The sequence below is a fragment of the Mustelus asterias genome, chromosome 14 (genome assembly GCF_964213995.1).
Source record: "Mustelus asterias chromosome 14, sMusAst1.hap1.1, whole genome shotgun sequence".
Taxonomy (NCBI): Eukaryota; Metazoa; Chordata; class Chondrichthyes; order Carcharhiniformes; family Triakidae; genus Mustelus; species Mustelus asterias.
Genome location: NC_135814.1, coordinates 38482233 through 38501745, shown reverse-complemented (window position 1 = coordinate 38501745; position 19513 = coordinate 38482233). Strand labels below are relative to the sequence as shown.

Below are 19513 nucleotides of genomic sequence, written 5' to 3'. Positions count from 1 at the left end.
GCTTCTTCCAGACCCCTTGCAGATATGTCTGTGGCACCTCCCAGTCAGCTGTGCACACCTGTGTCAAGCAGGGCATACATCAAATTTAACCTGAACCAGGCCCATCAGGAAGCCCGGGCTGCAGGGTTCACAGCCATTGCGGGGATGACTAAAATACAGGGGACCATTGACATGTCGCTCTCAAGGCAGAGTCCATGAAGATTCATCAACAGAAAGGGGTTCCAGTCCCTGAATGTCCAACTGGTGTGTGACCACAACATGAACATTATGCACGTCTGTGCAAGACATCCAGGCAGTGTGCACGACAGCTTCATTGTCAGGAGCTCTGACATCCCGGAGGCACTTGAGGAGAAGCCCAGGCTGCGGGGGTGGCTGGTGGGTGATAAGAGTTACCCGCTTCGGACATGTTTGATGACACCTGTGTGGAGGCCTGTGTCTGAGGTGGAGACCCGCTATAATGAGGACCATGTAGCCACCTGCGAAAGTGGAGAGGTGCATTGGGCTCCTCAAAATGCGACTCCGGTGCCTGGACCATTCTAGCAGGGCCCTACAATACAGCCCCCTGATCTCTTCCCGCATTGTAGTCATGTGCTGTGCCTTGCACAACCTGGCTCTGTGGAGAGGTGACCTATTGGAGGAGGAGGAAGACGTGGAGGCTGGCAGGCCGGGCGTCTCTGGAGAGGAGGCTGCCCAGCAGGAGGAGGAGGAAGAAGAGGAAGAGCACACCGAGGAACACCACCCAGGCGCTGGCGGGCTGGCAGCTCGAATGAGGCATGCGAGGGCGACTAGGGAGGCCCTGATCACCAGGCAGTTCAGTCGCTAGGGGCTTGTGTCTGTGGGGTTTCATTCCCCCCCCTCCGCCAAAGTTTCTATCTCCTGCATCATTGTCACACCAGAGTGGTGGGCCTGGATAATCTGTGTTAGCAAGTTTCTTTGGTGATGATGACTCGCTAAGCACCAATATGATGATGCCCTGTTGCAAACTAGTCTGACTCCTATCTGAACTCCGCATCCACGTCTGTGTAGTGGGTAAGGGATCTGAAACCCCCATACAGGGCCCTGGGGCAGGTGGGATAGGGGAGAGGAAGGAATCGCTCATGGGTTCTGGGGAATCAATGGCTTCCTTTTCTCATTGACTCAGCACTGAGGGGCCTCCTCAACTGACATCAACATGAAGCATCCTTCCAGCGATCATCAGTGGAAGAGGATTCCTATTCAAGACAAATTAGTCACAGGTAGGTGGTGAAAAAACATTTAATGATTACAATGAAGGTGTTTAAATAGTAAGTTCTAACATAAAAACTTGTGAACGGAAAACGTTAAGGTGCTTAAAGATCTATCTAACTAGTGCAGCCCTTCACCTGTACCATCTCAGTGCAACTACAACTTCCTAACCTTACATGGCCTACCACTATGTCTCAGTGACTCCCCAGAATGTATATCGGAGATGGAGGGGGCCAGTTGCCTACCTCGCCCCATTGCCTGGGATGCACATGGCGGGCGTCCTCTGGAGGCCCTGGATCTTGAGGGCCCTGGCCTGTTTCCAGGTGTCTGGGACATTTCTATGACACCCTCTTCATCCTGCTGCCCCTGAGATGCCCCAGTGTCAGGAAGGAGGGAGTCAGAAGGTGTAGCCACAGCCACAGTCTCCTGGCTGGAAGGCCCCGGCATGGGCTCGAGGCCTTCCTCCTACCATGGGGTTTCTGTGGGCCCCTGGGTCACTCCATGGGACGGCAGTGCTTCTGCAATGAGCTCCAGAAGCTATGGCGTCACCTGGTCCTGCCAGTCCTGGAGGACCACCTGCGATCTACCCATGGTGGTCAAGACCTCTGCGATGGCCACCTGAGTCGGAGGCCAGCTGTCAATGGCAGCAGCAAGTGCTCTCTGAGACTGGGCCACGCTCTGCAACCCGTCAGCCATGACCCTCTGCAACTGGGCCAAGTTCTCAAGGACTGCTGCCGTAGCCCGCAGTGTTTCAGCGCTGTCCCGCTGGGTCTCCTGCAAGCTCTTGAGCCTCTCAGCCATGGACTGCAGAATTCCGGGAAGCCTGTTCAGTCCCTCAGCTTTGGCCCGCTGTGAGGCAGCCGCAGCCCTCTGGGACTCCGCTGTGGCCTGCTGTGACTCAGCCATCATTTGGAGCCTGCCACTCATGGTGAGGATCCCCTGTCCCAGGCTTTCCATTGCAGACATCACCCTTGTGGTGTTGGCCAGGGAACCGCACAAGACAGGCAATAGTTGGTCCATCTGAAAGCTTTGTGACTCCTCCCAACAACCTCGCAGTTGGTCCAGAGTGGCTGTCAGTCCCTCCTGACCAAGGCAGCAACTGCCTCCCAGGCCGCATTGTCATCAGCCCCCCTGGGTCTGCGTCCTCCTGCGGGGAAGAGGATATCTCACCTCACCTCTGCTGCATCCAGCAACCTCCCCAGATCACCCTCGGAGAATTGGGGGACTGGTCGTGTGGTCATTTTTTCCTGTTCTGTCTGCCTGCCTGCCTGTCCAACCTTGGGCTTTTTATGGAATTGCCCCTTGTTAGGACAGAGCAGCTGCAGGCAGTTTGGCAGAGCATTCCAGCAAGTTCTATGCAGTTTGCTTGTTAGCATTGAGGGGAAAGCAAGTGAGCACTTGTAGGTGCGCTGGTGGGGGAGGGGGTGGTGGATCAGTGCCTCAGTGATTGGGGGAGGGGAAAGAGAGGGAGGTGTCACACAGCCATCCGAGTCCGGAGGAGATGCCGGCCTTGTGCAGGAGGGTCCGGGGTGGGAGTGCAGGGAGAAGGGGGAGGGGGAGTTCACACTGCCTGAGATCGGTGGGAGGGAATGGGTAGGGTGGATCGCTTTGCCTGAGATCAATGGGGGGGGGGGGGCAGAGTGGGGTCCACTGCCACACTGTCTGAGATCGATGTGGAAATTTCCACTCCATCTGACGAAGGAGCAGCGCTCCAAAAGCTAGTGGCGTTTGCTACCAAATAAACCTGTTGGACTTTAACCTGGTGTTGTTAGACTCCTTACTGTGTTTACTCCAGTCCAATGCCAGCATTTCCACATCATGACTGCTCAGCAGGGCCAGGAAAGGACTTCACTCTGTGGTGAGCTGCCTGCTGGGCTGTCCCAGCCATTGACAAAGGAAAGCACAGTTCTCCAATTCTCCATTGCGCTCATGATAATTGACAACACACTTTTGAACCATAGGAAAATTACAGCACAGAAGGAGGCCATTTGGACCGTCTTGTCCATGCCAGCCCAAGGGCACCCAGGTGCCCCCTCTAATCCCACATTCCTGCACCCGGCCCGTAGCCTTGTAGCTTACAGCATTTAAGGTGCAGATCCACCTTCAGTGGAAGTTTAGTGTCTCTGCTTCCACCACCAATTTGGGCAGCGAATTCCAAACACCCACCACCTTTTGTGTAAAAAAGTTCTTCCCTATGTCCCCTCTACACCTACTGTCACTTATCTTGAATCTATGCTCCCTGGTTCGAGAATTCTCCACCAAACGAAACAATTTTATCCTGTCTACTCTATCTCTTTCCCTCATAATTTTGTACACCTCTATCAAGTCACCCCTCAGTCTTCTTTGTTCCGAGGAAAATAACCCCAACCTCTCCAATCTCTCCTCATAGCTACACTTTTCCAGTCCTGGCATCATTCTTGTAAACCTCCTCTGCACTCCCTCCAGAGCATTTACATCCTTTCTGTAATATGGTGACCAGAACTGCACACAGCACTCCAGTTGTGGCCTCACCAGTGTTTTATACAATTCCAACATTACATCCTTCCTTTTATATTCCACACCTCTGCCAGTGAAGGAGAACATTCCATATGTCTTCTTTACAACCTTGAATACTTGAACTGCTGCCTTTAGGGACCTGTGTACTTGTACGCCAAGATCTCTCACTTAATCGACCATTCTTAGTATGTTCCCATGTATTGCGTAGTCCTTGTAACTGTTTGACCTCCCTAAATGCATGACCTCACACTTCTCTATGTTAAAATACATCTGCCGCTTTACCGCTCACTCCCTCTTCTAACCCCTGTACAATCTCCTCTCAACCTTTTCTTTTCAAAGGAGAACAGCCACAGCAACTCCAATTGATCTTGAAGTAACTGAAGTCGCTTATCCCTGGAATGCTATTTGTATAGCTTTTCTGCAAACTCTCTATCATCTTTCCTTCCTTTCAGAAGCATGAAGCTCAGAATTGGATACAATCCTACAGTTGAGGCTGAACCAATGTTTCATGAAGGTTCACCATAACCCCCTTGTTTTTTAACTTGAACTTTGATTTATAAAGCCCAAGATTCCACATGCCTTATTAATCACTTTCTCAACCTGCCCTGCCACTTTCAATGATTTGTCCCTCCTCTCTTACACCCCTTTACAATTGTATCCTTTAGTTTATATTGCCTCTCCTCATTTTTTCTAACAAAATTTATCACAGTAAATTTCATCTGCCACATTTCAGCCCATTCCTCCGAACTATCTATGTCCTTTTGAAGTCTCTCACTGCCCTCTCTACAGTTCACAGTACTTCCAAGTTTTGGGTCATCTGCAAACTATTAATATAGTACTAGTATAGCCCTACAGAGCTCTGGTATGGTTAGTTCTCCCTTTCTCCCTTGTTGGTTATCCCTTGCCTCCACCGGAGCAAAGTAGAGAGGGAGCGATTCGTGTCAGTAGTGGCTGAGGGTAAGAGTGATTTTTTTTACCTTACTTTTCAGTGGAGTTTTGTTTCAGTTAAACAGGAACCCGGAAGTAGGCCGCGGGGAGGCCTGGGAAGGTTTTTTTTAGCCCAATAAATTTGAATGGGGAGGTAACCTGAGACTCTACACGTGTAGAGTCTCCCACCCTCCCCCCTCCTCTAACCTAAAAAGAAAGACTCGGAGTGAGAGCAGGTAAGCTTTTTTTCTCTCTCTCTTTTATTTCTTAGTAAGTGAAGTTAGCAGGGATGTCAGTGCAGGCAGTGCAATGTTCCTCCTGTGGGATGTTTGAGGTGAGGGACACCAGTGTCCCGGCTGAATACACCTGCAGGAAGTGCACCCAATTCCAGCTCCTTGAAGACCGTGTTAGGGATCTGGAGCTGGAACTGGATGAACTCAGGATCATCCGGGAGGCAGAGGCAGCTATAGATAGAAGCTACAGGGAGGTAGCTACTCCTAGAAATTATGATACGTGGGTGACGGCTAGAAGGGGTAAGAAGCAGTCAGAACAGCGATCCCCTGGATCCCCTGTTCCTCTGTATAACAAGTATTCCGTTTTGGATACTGTTGGGGGGGGGGGGACTTAACAGGGGTAAGCCATGGGGTTTCTGGCATTCTCTGGCACAGAGTCTGTCCTTGTTGCTGAGAAGGGAAGGGGGGAGAGGAGTAGAGCATTAGTTATTGGGGACTCCATAGTTAGAGGGATAGATAGGAGATTCTGTGGGAACGAGGGAGACTCGCGGCTGGTTTGTTGCCTCCCAGGTGCCAGAGTCCGTGATGTCTCGGATCGTTTTTTCGGGATCCTGAAGGGGGAGGGGGACCAGCCCCAAGTCGTGGTTCACATCGGCACCCAAGACATAGGTAGGAAAAGGGATGGGGATGTAAGGAAGAAATTCAGGGAGTTAGGGTGGACGCTTAGGGCTAAAACAAACAAAGTTGTTATCTCTGGTTTGTTACCCGTGCCACGTGATAGTGAGGAGAGGAATAGGGAGAGAGAGCAGTTGAACACGTGGCTACAGGGATGGTGCAGGAGGGAGGGATTCAGATACCTGGACAATTGGTGGGACCTCTACAAATGGGATGGTCTACACCTGAACCAGAGGGGTACCGATATCCTGGGGGGGAAATTTGCTAATGCTCTTTGGGTGGGTTTAAACTAATTCAGCAGGGGGATGGGAACCTGAATTGTACATCCAGTGTACAGGAGGTTGAGAGTAGTGAGGTCATGGATAAGGTTTCAGCATCGCAGGAGTGTACTGGCAGGCAGGAAGGTGGTTTGAAGTGTGTATACTTCAATGCATCCGGAATAAGGTGGGTGAACTTGCAGCATGGGTTGGTACCTGGGACTTCGATGTTGTGGCCATCTCGGAGACATGGATAGAGCAGGGACAGGAATGGTTGTTGCAGGTTCCAGGGTTTAGATGTTTCAGTAAGAGCTGGGAAGGTGGTAAAAGAGGTGGAGGTATGGCATTGTTAGTCAAGGACAGTATTACGGTGGCAGAAAGGACGTTTGATGAAGACTCATCTACTGAGGTAGTATGGGCTGAGGTTAGAAACAGGAAAGGAGAGGTCACCCTGGTGGGAGTTTTCTACAGGCCTCCGAAAAGTTCCAGAGATGTAGAGGAAAGGATTGCAAGGATGATTCTGGATAGGAGCGAAAGTAACAGGGTAGTTGTTATGGGGGACTTTAACTTTGCAAATATTGACTGGAAAAGCTATAGTTGGAGTACTTTAGATGGGTCAGTTTTTGTCCAATGTGTGCAGGAGGGTTTCCTGACACAGTATGTAGATACGCCAACAAGAGGCGAGGCCACATTGGATTTGGTACTGGGTAATGAACCAGACCAGGTGTTAGATTTGGAGGTAGGTGAGCACTTTGGTGATAGTGACCACAATTCGGTTACGTTTACTTTAGCGATGGAAAGGAATAGGTATATACCGAAGGGCAAGAGTTATAGCTGGGGGAAAGGAAATTATGATGTGATTAGGCGAGATTTAGGGTGCATAGGTTGGGGAAGGAAACTGCAGGGGATGGACACAATTGAAATGTGGAGCTTGTTCAAGGAACAGCTACTGGGTGTCCTTGTTAAGTATGTACCTGTCAGGCAGGGAGGAAGTGGTCGAGTGAGGGAGCCGTGGTTTACTAAAGAAGTTGAATCTCTTGTGAAGAGGAAGAAGGAGACTTATGTAAAGATGAGACGTGAAGGCTCAGGTAGGGCGCTTGAGAGTTACAATTTAGCCAGGAAGGACCGAAAGAGAGAGTTAAGAAGAGCCAGGAGGAGACATGTGAAGTCTTTAGCAGGTAGGATCAAGGAAAATCCTAAAGCTTTCTATAGGTATGTCAGGAATAAAAGAATGACTAGGGTAAGATTAGGGCCGGTCAAGGACCAGTAGTGGGAAGTTGTGCGTGGAGCCTGAAGAGATCGGAGAGGCGCTAAATGAATATTTTTCGTCAGTATTCACGCAGGAAAAAGACAATGTTGTCGAGGAGAATACTGAGATACAGGCTATTGGACTAGATGGGATTGAGGAGAAGGTGTTAGCAATTCTGGAAAGTGTGAAAATAGATAAATCCCCTGGGCCGGACGGGATTTACCCCAGGATTCCCTGGGAAGCTAGGGAAGAGATTGCAGAGCCTTTGGCTTTGATCTTTATGTCAGCATTGTCTACAGGAATAGTGCCAGAAGACTGGAGGATAGCAAATGTTGTCCCCTTGTTCAAGAAGGGGAGTAGAGACAACCCTGGTAATTATAGACCAGTGAGCCTTACTTCTGTTGTGGGCAAAGTTTTGGAAAGGATTATAAGAGATAGGATTTATAATCACCTAGAAAGGAATAATTTGATTAGGGATAGTCAACACAGTTTTGTGAAGGGTAGGTCATGCCTCACAAACCTTATTGAGTTCTTTGAGAAGGTGACCAAAGAGGTGGATGAGGGTAAAGCAGTTGATGTGGTGTATATGGATTTCAGTAAAGCGTTTGATAAGGTTCCCCACGGTAACCTATTGCAGAAGATACGGAGGCATGGGATTGAGGGTGATTTAGCGGTTTGGATCAGGAATTGGCGAGCTGTAAGAAGACAGAGAGTGGTGATTGATGGGAAATGTTCATCCTGGAGTTCAGTTACTAGTGATGTACCGCAAGGATCTGTTTTGGGGCCACTGCTGTTTGTCATTTTTATAAATGACCTGGATGAGGGCGTAGAAGGATGGGTTAGTAAATTTGCGGATGATACTAAAGTCGGTGGAGTTGTGGACAGTGCGGAAGGTTGTTGCAGGTTATAGAGGGACATTGATATGCTGCAGTGCTGGGCTGAGAGGTGGCAAATGGAGTTCAATGCGGAAAAGTGTGAGGTGATTCACTTTGGAAGGAGTAACAGGATTACAGAGTATTGGGCTAATGGTAAGATACTTGGTAGTGTGGATGAACAGAGAGATCTTGGTGTCCATGTGCATAGATCCCTGAAAGTTGGCACCCAGGTTGATAGGGTTGTTAAGAAGGCATACGGAGTATTAGCTTTTATTGGTAGAGGGATTGAGTTTCGGAGCCAGGAGGTCATGTTGCAGATGTACAAAACTCTGGTGCGGCTGCACTTGGAGTATTGCATACAGTTCTGGTCGCCGCATTATGGGAAGGATGTGGAAGCATTGGAAAGGGTGCAGAGGAGATTTACTCGGATGTTGCCTGGTATGATGGGAAGGACTTATGAGGAAAGGCTTAGGGACTTGAGATTGTTTTCGTTAGAGAGAAGAAGGTTAAGAGGTGGCTTAATAGAGGCCTACAAGATGATCAGAGGATTAGATAAGGTGGATAGTGAGAGCCTTTTTCCTCAGATGGTGATGGCTAGCACGAGGGGACATAGCTTTAAATTGAGGGGTGATAGATATAGGACAGATGTCAGAGATAGGTTCTTCACTCAGAGAGTAGTAAGGGCGTGGAATGCCCTGCCTGCAGCAGTAGTGGACTCACCAACATTAAGGGCATTTAAATGATCATTGGATAAACATATGGATGATATTGGAATAGTGTAGGTTAGCTGGGCTTTAGATTGGTTTCACTGTTCGGCGCAACATCGAGGGCCGAAGGGCCTGTACTGCACTGTAATGTTCTATGTATCTGAGCCATCTCCTTTTTAAAGGTAGCCCAATTCTCCAAAATGGTTTTGCCTGCCAATCTTTGATTCAAATTTACGTGGGCCAGATGTGTTCTCACCCCACTCCTCATTGAAATTAATCCTAACCCCTCACAATTAACTATTTTTACATTGGATTGATCATTGTCCTTTTCCAGAGCTAACCTAACCTAAATGTTCTGATACTATGATCACTGTTCTCTAAATGGCACCTCCAGCAGCTTTGGGATAACAGATCCCAGCGATCTGGCACCTGGCTTGGGGGCCAGCTGATTCCTTGCCTCCAGCAGACTTCCGCATGCCCAAGCCCTCGGATATCCCCACCCCCACCTGTTGCTCCTCCACAGCTGTGTCATGCACATCAGTACGTGACCCAGAATCCTCAAAACTAACTTATCCCACCATGGTGAATGTATCTGCGCTGGTGGATTATGTGGTTGATGCCTGTGTTGAATGTATAGTGCTGGCCTCGGAGGATTCCTCTGGACCTTCCTCCGAGGTGTCATCGTGTCAGAGATCCTTGGGTACCAGCAACCTTAGGCAAACTTAGTCGACTCGTAAAACAAACAGCGCTGGACACCAAGCATCCAATGCAAAGTCTTTAATTACTTGTGCACAAGGAGAACTTCCCTCTCCATCAAAATGGCTGGAGTGGTTCTGACATTACAGAAAACCAACTTAGCAGTTATAGTCAATTACAGCAAATCAGGAACAAGCATTTTGTTCACATCCTTCATTGCCAATTTAATTGCCAATTAAATCCTGGCTTTTCACCCTTTCTCATTCGATGAAAAATTGACTTCTGCTAATCCTTCATTTGCATAGCATATCCCCATATCTCGCCTCTGGTATTTGTTATGGAAAAATCCGGTCTTGCTCATCCTCTGGTGAAGGTCAAAAAGCAGAATGTTGTGAGGCCTATGTAAAAGAAGATTATCCTGAAAGCAGACAGGCTCTCTTGAAGGTCTGCAACTGATAACATTCTCATTAGCTGTTCCAGAGAAGGCATGATTTTAAAAATCTGAGCATTTTAACTTCCAGAATCGCTGCTGTCTTCAAGCATCACAGCAGCAGTGGGGGTGGGCGGGGAGAGGATGAGGGGGGTGACTCCTGATGGGCCGGGCACATCGGGGTCCTTTCCTGCAACAAAGGACACTTGGTTCAGTGCCATGCAGGAACAAGTATCTGAGTAACATGCCACTTACTTGAGATATGTCATATGAATGAAGGTATTTGTGGATCCTCACTTCCATGTCGCATGCCGACCTGGCTGTTGTTCACAGTTCCTTCCTCGGTCTCCCCCAACAGTTCCAGTGCTCTTTGCTCTAGAGGGCTAAGGAGAAACAGCTCGGGTAGCCCATATTCGGCCTTCTCCCACTCCCAGAGATTATGGGCCATCTTATCCTGCAGGGACAGAAAGGGGGAATTGAAAGAAAGTCTGACAGATGGAAGGGCCAGGGGTGTCGGGAGTGTTGGAGGTGGGGACAATCAGGTGACGTATGTCAAGACCGTGCCTCGGTAGGCAGGGATTGTGAAAGGGAGGGTGCCAGAGGGTTGGAGGAAGGCGCTGGATGTCAGGGAATGGATCAACACGGACATTCCAGGCACGAGAGATGGGACTGATGCCAGGACGGGATGGAACTCACCCTTCCTGACCGAAGCAGGTCATTCATCTTCTTTCAGCACTGGTCACCGGACCACTGTGCCAGTGTGCGGGCACTCACGGCCAATGCCACGGCCTCCTAGGCCACATTGCCAGCCCAATCCCTGGCTCATTGCCCGTCTTAGGGGAAGAATATGGACCTTCTCTCCACCGCAGTGTCCAGCAGACGGCCTAGCTCTCTCTCTGTGAGGTGTGGTGCTGCTCGTTGTGGTGTCATCTTCCTGGCGTGACTGACTGTGAGCCCATGCTTATTGTTTATATGCAGCTCACTCTGGTTAACAGCATACAGCTGCGGCCACTTTGGGCGAGTCATTAATTAATAAGGGAATCAGGGGTTATGGGGAAAAGGCAGGAGAATGGGGATGAGAAAAATATCAGCCATGATTGAATAGCGGAGCAGACTCGATGGGCCGGGTGGCCTAATTCTGCTCCTATGTCTTATGGTCTTATGTGTCTGGATGGTCCATGATTTCAAGAATCACACTGAAGCTCTTTTATAGCACTTAGTATCGAAAGATTGCGATGCAGGGCACGCCAAAAAAACCCAGTGCGAATAACACCCATTTTCCCGCAGCTACGACACATAGGATGTGATCTTACCGGCCGTGCACGCCTCGGTCCCGCTGCAGCAAGGACAGAGCATTTGGCGCCCAGCCAAATCTCAGTTCACTGCCGTGGGACCAGAAAATCCTGCTGGCATGAACAGCCATAAAGACCCTGCCCTCAGAATTATTTTGGCAAGATCGCATCCGTGAATGATACATTTGTTGACATGATCAGAGGGGTATGTCTTGGGGGTTCCCAGCTCATTCTTCCCCGCTATCTCCACCAAATTAAAATTGAGACTGGAGAGTTGCCATCTTGGGGCGGCACGGTAGCACAGTGGTTAGCACTGCTGCTTCACAGCTCCAGGGACCTGGGTTCGATTCCCGGCTTGGGTCACTGTCTGAGTGGAGTTTGCACATTCTCCTCATGTCTGCGTGGGTTTCCTCCGGGTGCTCTGGTTTCCTCCCACAGTCCAAAGATGTGCGGATTAGGTTGATTGGCCATGATAAAATTGCCCCTTAGTGTCCTGAGATGCATAGGTTAGAGGGATTAGCGGGTAAATATGTAGGGATATGGGGGTAGGGCCTGGGTGGGATTGTGGTCGGTGCAGACGCGATGGGCCGAATGGCCTCTTTCTGCACTGTAGGGATTCTATGATTCTATGATTGCCAATGCAAAGAAAGGAACCAAACCTATTTCAAAGGAAGTTTATTTAAAATCCTCTCAGGAATTTCTCATTTCCCCTTATCTCCGGTTCATGACCAGCTGACTACACTCAGTCACACCATTCATAATTGAATATTATAAGTTTCTATCAATCATTGACCTCCTATCAGCAATTTCAGCGACAGATGACGTGAATGCCTGATGGATTTCCATAAATGTTGTTTCTTTTTCCCTGAAGGGGAAAACCTTGAGTGGAATTTGTCCACTGTAAACCTCATAATTGAATGACAATCAAGTTTCACGATCAAGTCTTACACATAGCTAACATGAAGCATCTTGACCTATCACTGCCAACTATTTCTGATGTCACTGTATAAGACCATAAGATATAGGAGCAAAATTAAGTCATTCGGCCCATCGAGTCTGCTCCGTCATTCAATCATGGCTGATATGATTCTCATCCCCTTTCTCCTGCCTTCTCCCCGTAACCCTTGATCCCCTTATTGATCAAGAACCTATCTATCTCTGTCTTAAAGGCACTCCATGATCTGGCCTCCACAGCCTTCTGTGGCAATGAGTTCCACAGATTCACCATCCTCTGGCTGAAGAAAGTCCTCATCTCAGTTTTATGGTATGATATGATAGGATAGTATAAAGGTGACTAAATTCCTGCAAGGCTGCCACAAGTGCAAGATTTTACATTTTTGTTACTTGCGTGATATTATTTGAAAGTTTCTCACCCAAACGGCTTTGTGAACAAAACATCTATTGAGGATAAGCAGATATTTTATAGATATTGTGTGATTTCTTGGTTGAGCTGTATTATAGCACTGGTATCTGAGACCAAGAATTCTGTGACACATGTACAAGTGTCTCAATTCTCACCCAGCCTTCGGGTGGCACAATGGGTGGCACTGCTATCTCACAGCGCCAGGGACCTGGGTTCGATTCCCAGCTTGGGTCGCTATCTGTGTGGAACCTGCATGTTCTGCCCGTGTCTGTGTGGGTTTCCTCCAGGTGTTCTGGTTTCTTCCCACAGTCCAAAAGATGTGCTGGTTAGGTGCACTGGCCATGCTATAATCTCCTTCAGTGTACTTGAACAGACGCTGGAGTGTGGCGACTAGGGGATTTTCACTGCAGTGTTAATGTAAGCCTATTTGTAACACTAATGAATAAACAGTGGCTCAGGAGTGAGTATGCAGATGGTGGCTGGAAAGAAAGTGTCGCTAATTTTCCTCTAACTTTTGCTGGTTCATGCAGAGCCAGATTACTCTAATGGGTTATTATGCTTGAACGATTATTCAATTTTGGGGCCATCAGATGTGAACCCTCTCCAGTCTTTGGCAGGCATTTACACATACGCCTTCTACATTAGCTAAACAATCCTTTTTCTCTTCTCAGTCCAGCGACACATAAAGGCAAACTGTAAAGCCACAAAAGATGCTGTGGCTGGACTTTTTTATTCATTCGTGGGACATGTGCATCGCTGGCTGGCCAGCATTCATTGACCATTCCTAGTTGCACTTGAGAAGGTGGTGGTGAGCTGCCTTTTTGAAGCACTGCTGTTAGGGAGGGAATTCCAGGATATTTCAGTATTCCAGCAATTGCGAAAGTACGGTGATATATTTCCATGTCAGGATGGGGAGGAGAACTTGCAGGTGATGGTGGTCTCATGTATCTGCTGCTCTTGTCCTTCTAGATGGAAGTGGTCATGGGTTTGGAAAGTGCCTTTATACTATCCTATCAGTAACATCAGAAATAGTTTAGTGGATTTCTGCAGTGCATCTTGTAGATAGCACATACCGCTTTTACTGAGCCTCGGTGATGGAGGGAGTGGATGTTTGTGGATATGATGCCAATCAAGCGGGCTATTTTGTCCTGGACAGAGTCAAGCTTCTTGAATGGTGTTGGAGATGCACCTAATGCAGCACAGACCACAGGATTTATTTTAAGTATTTCCAGTGGTAAGGGATTGGACACCTATTTACACCCTGCCTGATTTTCCTTTGTATTGATCAATGGAAAGAAAGACAGAGAATCCAACCTTTTATTGCCCAGTCCCTATCTAGTAGAAAACTGTTATAATTGACCCCCCCCCCCTCCCCCCGCCCACCCTGACGTTGAACCTGGGCCTTTATACACTGTACAACTTAGTTCTTAGCAAGCAGTGATTTTTTTCCACTGTGTAATTATTAAACCCCTATGACAATTCCAATTTTAAAACCATTGTAAAGTTTCTTTCATGTGTGAAATGCCAACACGTCACCATGTCACCCTCCTACCGCCTGCAGAGATTCATATGATTCCTTGCTGCGCCCACAGTAAAAGAGAACAATTATCCAGACAAGTATTTTATTTTTCTGCTATGCAATGCTGACTAGAACGCCAGTTTCTGAAACTCCTTTGGAAAAACAAATGTTCATTTTCTAAATACATTAAGCTGCAAATATAGTTCACTTCAAACAAAGTATTCAATACACAGGTAGCTGCTGTCATCAGAAAGACACATTCAAAAAGAAACCAGAAGCAACAATAATTTAGACAGAAAGAAAATAACTTGTTGGGTTCACATGATATTTCCAGTGTTGAATCATATTACTAAACGCATGGGTAGCTACAAGAGGCCACACTTAAAACACACAGCTGGTTGGATTTATTATCATCCTGGCTTTCAGAAAGTAACATACAGTCATCAAAAACATGAAAGTAAAACTTATGATGCAGCAACTTGGGACAGGCAAATGGACTTTTAGCTTGTCCAGGAACATCATCTGGTATCCACTGAGTCCATAGTTTCCCAAGGTGTTCCTACATGTGAGGAATGTCTTATCTTTGGTGTGGTCACCTTAAAGTAATATGGCTGGAGCAGCAGTAATTGCCACTTGCTCCTAGTTTTCCAGTGCAAGATCTGACACTATAAATAAGGGGCAAAAGAAAAGTGACCTTAGAGATAACCATTTTTCAAACTAGAGTTTGGCGACATCCATCGTTATGTGTAACGGGTGTTGATCATTTCCTGGCTCAGGTGCTAAATTCTTATAAAAGAATAAGGCCACCTTAAAATTCCCATATCACAAAATATATCCTTTAAGACATCTTCATGTTTTAAGAAGTCTATGTGGAAAAGTAACTGGAAATATGGACCTCTCCTAACATTCTGATCCGTTTTAAGATCAAAACACTCTCTGTATTATTCACAGTACTTTAACTGAGTCACAGAATTGTTTCAGCACAGAAAGAGGCCATTTGGCCCATCGTGTCTATACTGGCTCTCCAAATGAACAATTAATAGAATGCTATTCTCCCACCTTCTCCCCGTAACCCTGCACATTCTTCCTTTTCAGATAACAGTCTAATTCCTTTTTGAGTGTTTCAACTGAAAACATTGGGAGAACTTTCAAACATTTTCAAAAGACACAATGTAACAGCTGCAAGAATGATCTACACGTTTCTAACAATTCATATTTTGAAAAAAGAAGAGTTGAATGCCCTCTGAATTGAGCTGGATGGTCAGCATTGTACACTCCAACGGATTTGCTGCAATGTTAACTTTTCAATACAGTCTAACATTTTGAACGCAAGTTATTATTTTTCAAAATCTTACATTAAGTTTTAGACTACTCAGTGGATTGAACTGTTTAATATGTTGGCACTAATGAGGGATTGCAGGAGGGGACTGGCATTGATTTTCCCCTTCAGTCTGTAATTACAGGTATATCTCTTACTGTCCCATCACAAAATAACATTGAGGGCTGATCTGCAGTAGTTCATGACCTGCGCTGTCCCACAGTCCTTGCTGAAGGATATTGGGAACACATTTTCATTGTTACAAGATTTTGGTTTATTTCTTCTCTGATTGCGTATATTTCCTTTTGCTTACACTCCATGGAAGTTATGCACATCTATTGAATCTCTGTGAGCCATGTGACTATTGATGGCCAAAGACATCAACATTTCCAGCTCGCTTGTGGTAAAAAAAGAGAAAATAAGGAGGTGTAAACTATAGTCTAATCAGTGAATCATTTGTAGAATGCAAAGTCTGCAAAATGACTTTGGGGAAAGTTAGTCAGAGAGAGAGGGGAAAGTTAGTCAAAGGTAGGGGGCAAAGTTCATCAGAGAGAGAGATAGATAGATTGAGAGATAGAGAGAGAGAGTGAGAGGTAGGTAGGTCGGTAGCTAGATTGATTAGAGATGTAAATAAACATTTCTCAAACTGCAAAGAAGTCTTAAAATGGGACCGCCACTTGACTTAAAAGTGAGAATCATCATCAATTTATTGATAACAAAAGGATTTATATCTTTTTGGTAACTGGGTCAATAAGACACAGTGCTTAGCTGCAGTGAGGAAGTTCACTCAGATCATTCTGTGCACTGTACTGACAGTTAATAATTAACTAACTAAACTTTAGTTTCAACATGATTTCTGGTTTTAGGTTCTCTTTAGACTACATTAGCAAATGAACAGAATAAAAAATCAATCGAGGTTATTGTGTTGCTACAAAAGGCATTGATCAGCTTCCATTTCTATTTAGTCCTGCTCAACTATTCAATCATGGTAAGATAGATAGATTGATAAGTTGATTACAAGCATCAGTAAATTATAAGGGAAGGTTAGTAAAGTTGTCTGGTTCTGAATGGAAAGTTACCAAATTGAAATTATAGAGTGAACAAAATTGATCCAGGCAAAGTGTTCTAGTGACAAGGTGCCTAAGTTTTTAAAAGAAGGAATGTCAAGCAGCACCTAGAACTTGTTTTCGCACTGTATGTAGAGTATTTTTGGAATAAATTTAAATGGGTAGGAATGACGTTAATCGATTTAGATGATCGCTTAGTCTCTTTCTGAAGAAGGAAGAAAATGAGAGATTTGATGAATGAGTGTTGTCTTAAATTTTGTTGAGATCAATCAAAATGAACAAGGCTTGTTAGTCCTAATTTTCATTTACTACTTCTTAGAAAGACCATTTGTTCTCACCATGTTGGGAGTGGGGATGCCAGCTGTGTTTAAACAAAAATGAATAAGTACAGTAAAGGCGGGGAAGAGCAACAGGGAGAGTATTGTCATTTTATAGATGTGGAATAGTCAAGACCAATGGAAGTAGTACAGTAGCACTTGTAGAGATACCCACTCAACCACTCGGTAGAAACGATACAGCAACTTCAGTGGCTTGCAATGAGTGCGTATGAAAAGAATTCAAATCTTCTGAAAGTACTCACAATAAAAGAAACCTAATGAGAATCAAAAACATATTCCAGCATTCATCATTTCCCAACTGGCTCTGAGAGGAATCATAGAGGAATGTTTCAACTAAAAAAAAGGATGGCTCTATTCACACTTCCCACAGTATCAGGAATCGTCGGTTCCAGTTCTTTTTTTAGCTGCTGAAAGAACTATTGCAGTTGGCAAAAGAAAAAAGAGGGGAAAAGTCAGAATGCCACATGAACCAGACACCAGAGGTACACCAAGGAATCGAGAAATGGGCCAGGGTGCTCAGAAATGTTTCCAGCATGAATAAGGTCTGTATTCTGATAGACCTCAATGCTCCAATTCACACGAGCAATCTGACAGCACCAGGCCAAAAGTGTCCAGTTCTTCTACAAATTCATCAGTTAGTGTTGCTTACAGCTGTGCAATATTATCTTTTGGCCAGTCTGAGAATACTGTAACTGTTTATAAGTTATGACAAACTAGAAACATGAACCACAAAAATACACAGTGTATACTGTCCATTTGTAAGCAAAGTTTTCAGGTGCTGAAGCAACTAAGTCCATTCAATGCAGCTGATGGAGCCAGTTCCATCCCTTGCCCGTCACAGCGTGGTCTGTGTTAGCTGCAGTGAACAGAGCGTTGCCTATGGCTTTTCCTTCACATTCCACCGGTCCTTCACTATAAATGTGCAGAATCCAGCTTTTCTGCTGCTATTCCTCTTGTTGCTTCATATGCCCCACATTCTGTTCCGACACAAAAATAAATCTCTATTTTAATTTGGCTAAAAATAGTCTCGTCTTCTTGTTTCTTCACTGCTGAAAGATGGGTTGTATTGTCCAGTGTAGATACAAGAGTAGCGTGAACCCGGCAGGCCACTGTAAGGGTGCAAACCGTTCCGATCCACTTCTGAAACTCTGAGGCCAGACTGGAGGGAGAAAAAAAAAAGCAATAATCAATAAACACTCCAAGGAAGGCATTTGTGTGTAACCTTAACTTCCTTGAAGAGACGATGTTATTAAATAAAATTTAAACTGGTAAAACTTAAAACAACAATGAGTTTTCTATTGGCAGTTTTGTTACTGAGACCAGCAGAAAATATATTTGCTGTGCTATGAACTGAGAGCTGGCAGGGTGTTCTAGATCCAAAATAGGAAACCTGTTTCACTGTGATCCTGTTTCTCCAACAACCAAGAACTGCTCAGAATTTATTTAAGATAAGAAAGGCCCATTAAGCCGCTCCATCATTCAATACAATCATGACTAATCTCCTGTCTCAACTTCACTTTCCTGCCGCTCCCCATATCCTTACATATAGCCAAAGAAAGATAGAGTCAAGAATTTCAAAGATTTGAGTGAAGTAATTTCTCCTCTTCACAGACTTAAATGATCAACCTCTTAACTTGAGACTGTGCCACTGCGTTCTAGATCCCTCAGCCAGGGGAAACAACTTCTCAACGTCTACCTTGTCAAGCCCCTTCAGAATCTGCATGTTACACTGAGACCACCTCTAATTCGTCTAAACTCCAAAGAGTATGGACCCAATTTACTCAGCCTCTCATCATAGAACAACCCTTTAAACCGAGGAACCAACTTAGCATACCTTCAGGTTTCCTCCCACAGTCCAAAGATGTGCGGGTTAGGTTGACTGGCCTTGCTGAAATTGACACTAGTGTTAGGGGGATTAGCAGGGTAAATGTGTGGGGTTACGGGGATTGGGCCTGGGTGGTATTGTGGTAGGTACGGACTCGATGGGCCAAATGGCCCCCTTCTGTACTGTAGGAATTCTACGATTCTTCTCTGTCCAGCCTCCAAGCAAAGTACACCCTCCTCAGATATGAAGACCAACATTGCACACAGTACTCCAAGTGTGGTCTCACCTATATCTTATACTGTTGCAGCAAGACTTTCTTATTCTTTTACTTGAAACCCCTTGCAATAAAGGCTATATACCTTCCTAATTGCTTGGTGTACCTGGATGTTAACTTTATACATTCCTTGCACATGTACAGGCAAGTCCTCCTGAACATAACATTTACAAGTTTAATGCCGTTTAAAAAGATCCTGCTTTTCTATTATTAATCAAAGTGAGTAATCTCACATTTCCCCACATTATTTTCCATCTCCATCCTGTTGCCAATGCTCATTTATTTACTCCTAGTTATACTGAATCATGTACCCTAAGACTTGTTGTAACTTTATCTTTGACTAAATAAAATGGAAGATTAGTCAAAACACCACGCCTCAAAGCTTTTAAAGCAATTAGGGTGACTCTTGTAAGAGTGGGGAGCTTCCTGCCAGTTAGTGCCAAACTATATACCGTGCCGGTTAAACATGTAGCGAGTGAAATGTAGGGCATTTGCAAATCAAATGCAGGCCCTGCTAGCGGCACAGGCCTCTATGAAAAGTAAATTATTTCCTCCTCTGATTTTCCCAAGGTGTGCTCCTGGCGTCATTACAACCACATTATCAAATACTTCCAGAGGGAAATTTGGGCGCACTTGTTGCTCGGAAGGTTAGGAGGCCTGAAGAATGTATGATGCACAAATTTTATGGATCATGATTTATTGATGAGTAAGCCTTGAATTTACAATGCTCAATAGCATTATGCACCTT

At 45.8% G+C, this 19513-nt stretch overlaps 1 protein-coding gene across 1 annotated transcript in view; it reads right to left on the bottom strand.

Annotated features, from left to right (window-relative positions):
- Nucleotides 1-14031: 14031 nt before the first annotated feature.
- The window catches only part of heg1 (heart development protein with EGF-like domains 1), a 90014-nt gene continuing 84532 nt past the window's right edge, over nucleotides 14032-19513 (bottom strand). Inside the window, exon 13 of the mRNA XM_078228193.1 lies at nucleotides 14032-17825. Coding sequence (XP_078084319.1) covers nucleotides 17682-17825 — 144 coding nt within the window. The 3' untranslated portion in view covers nucleotides 14032-17681. The remainder of the gene's footprint in view (nucleotides 17826-19513) is intronic.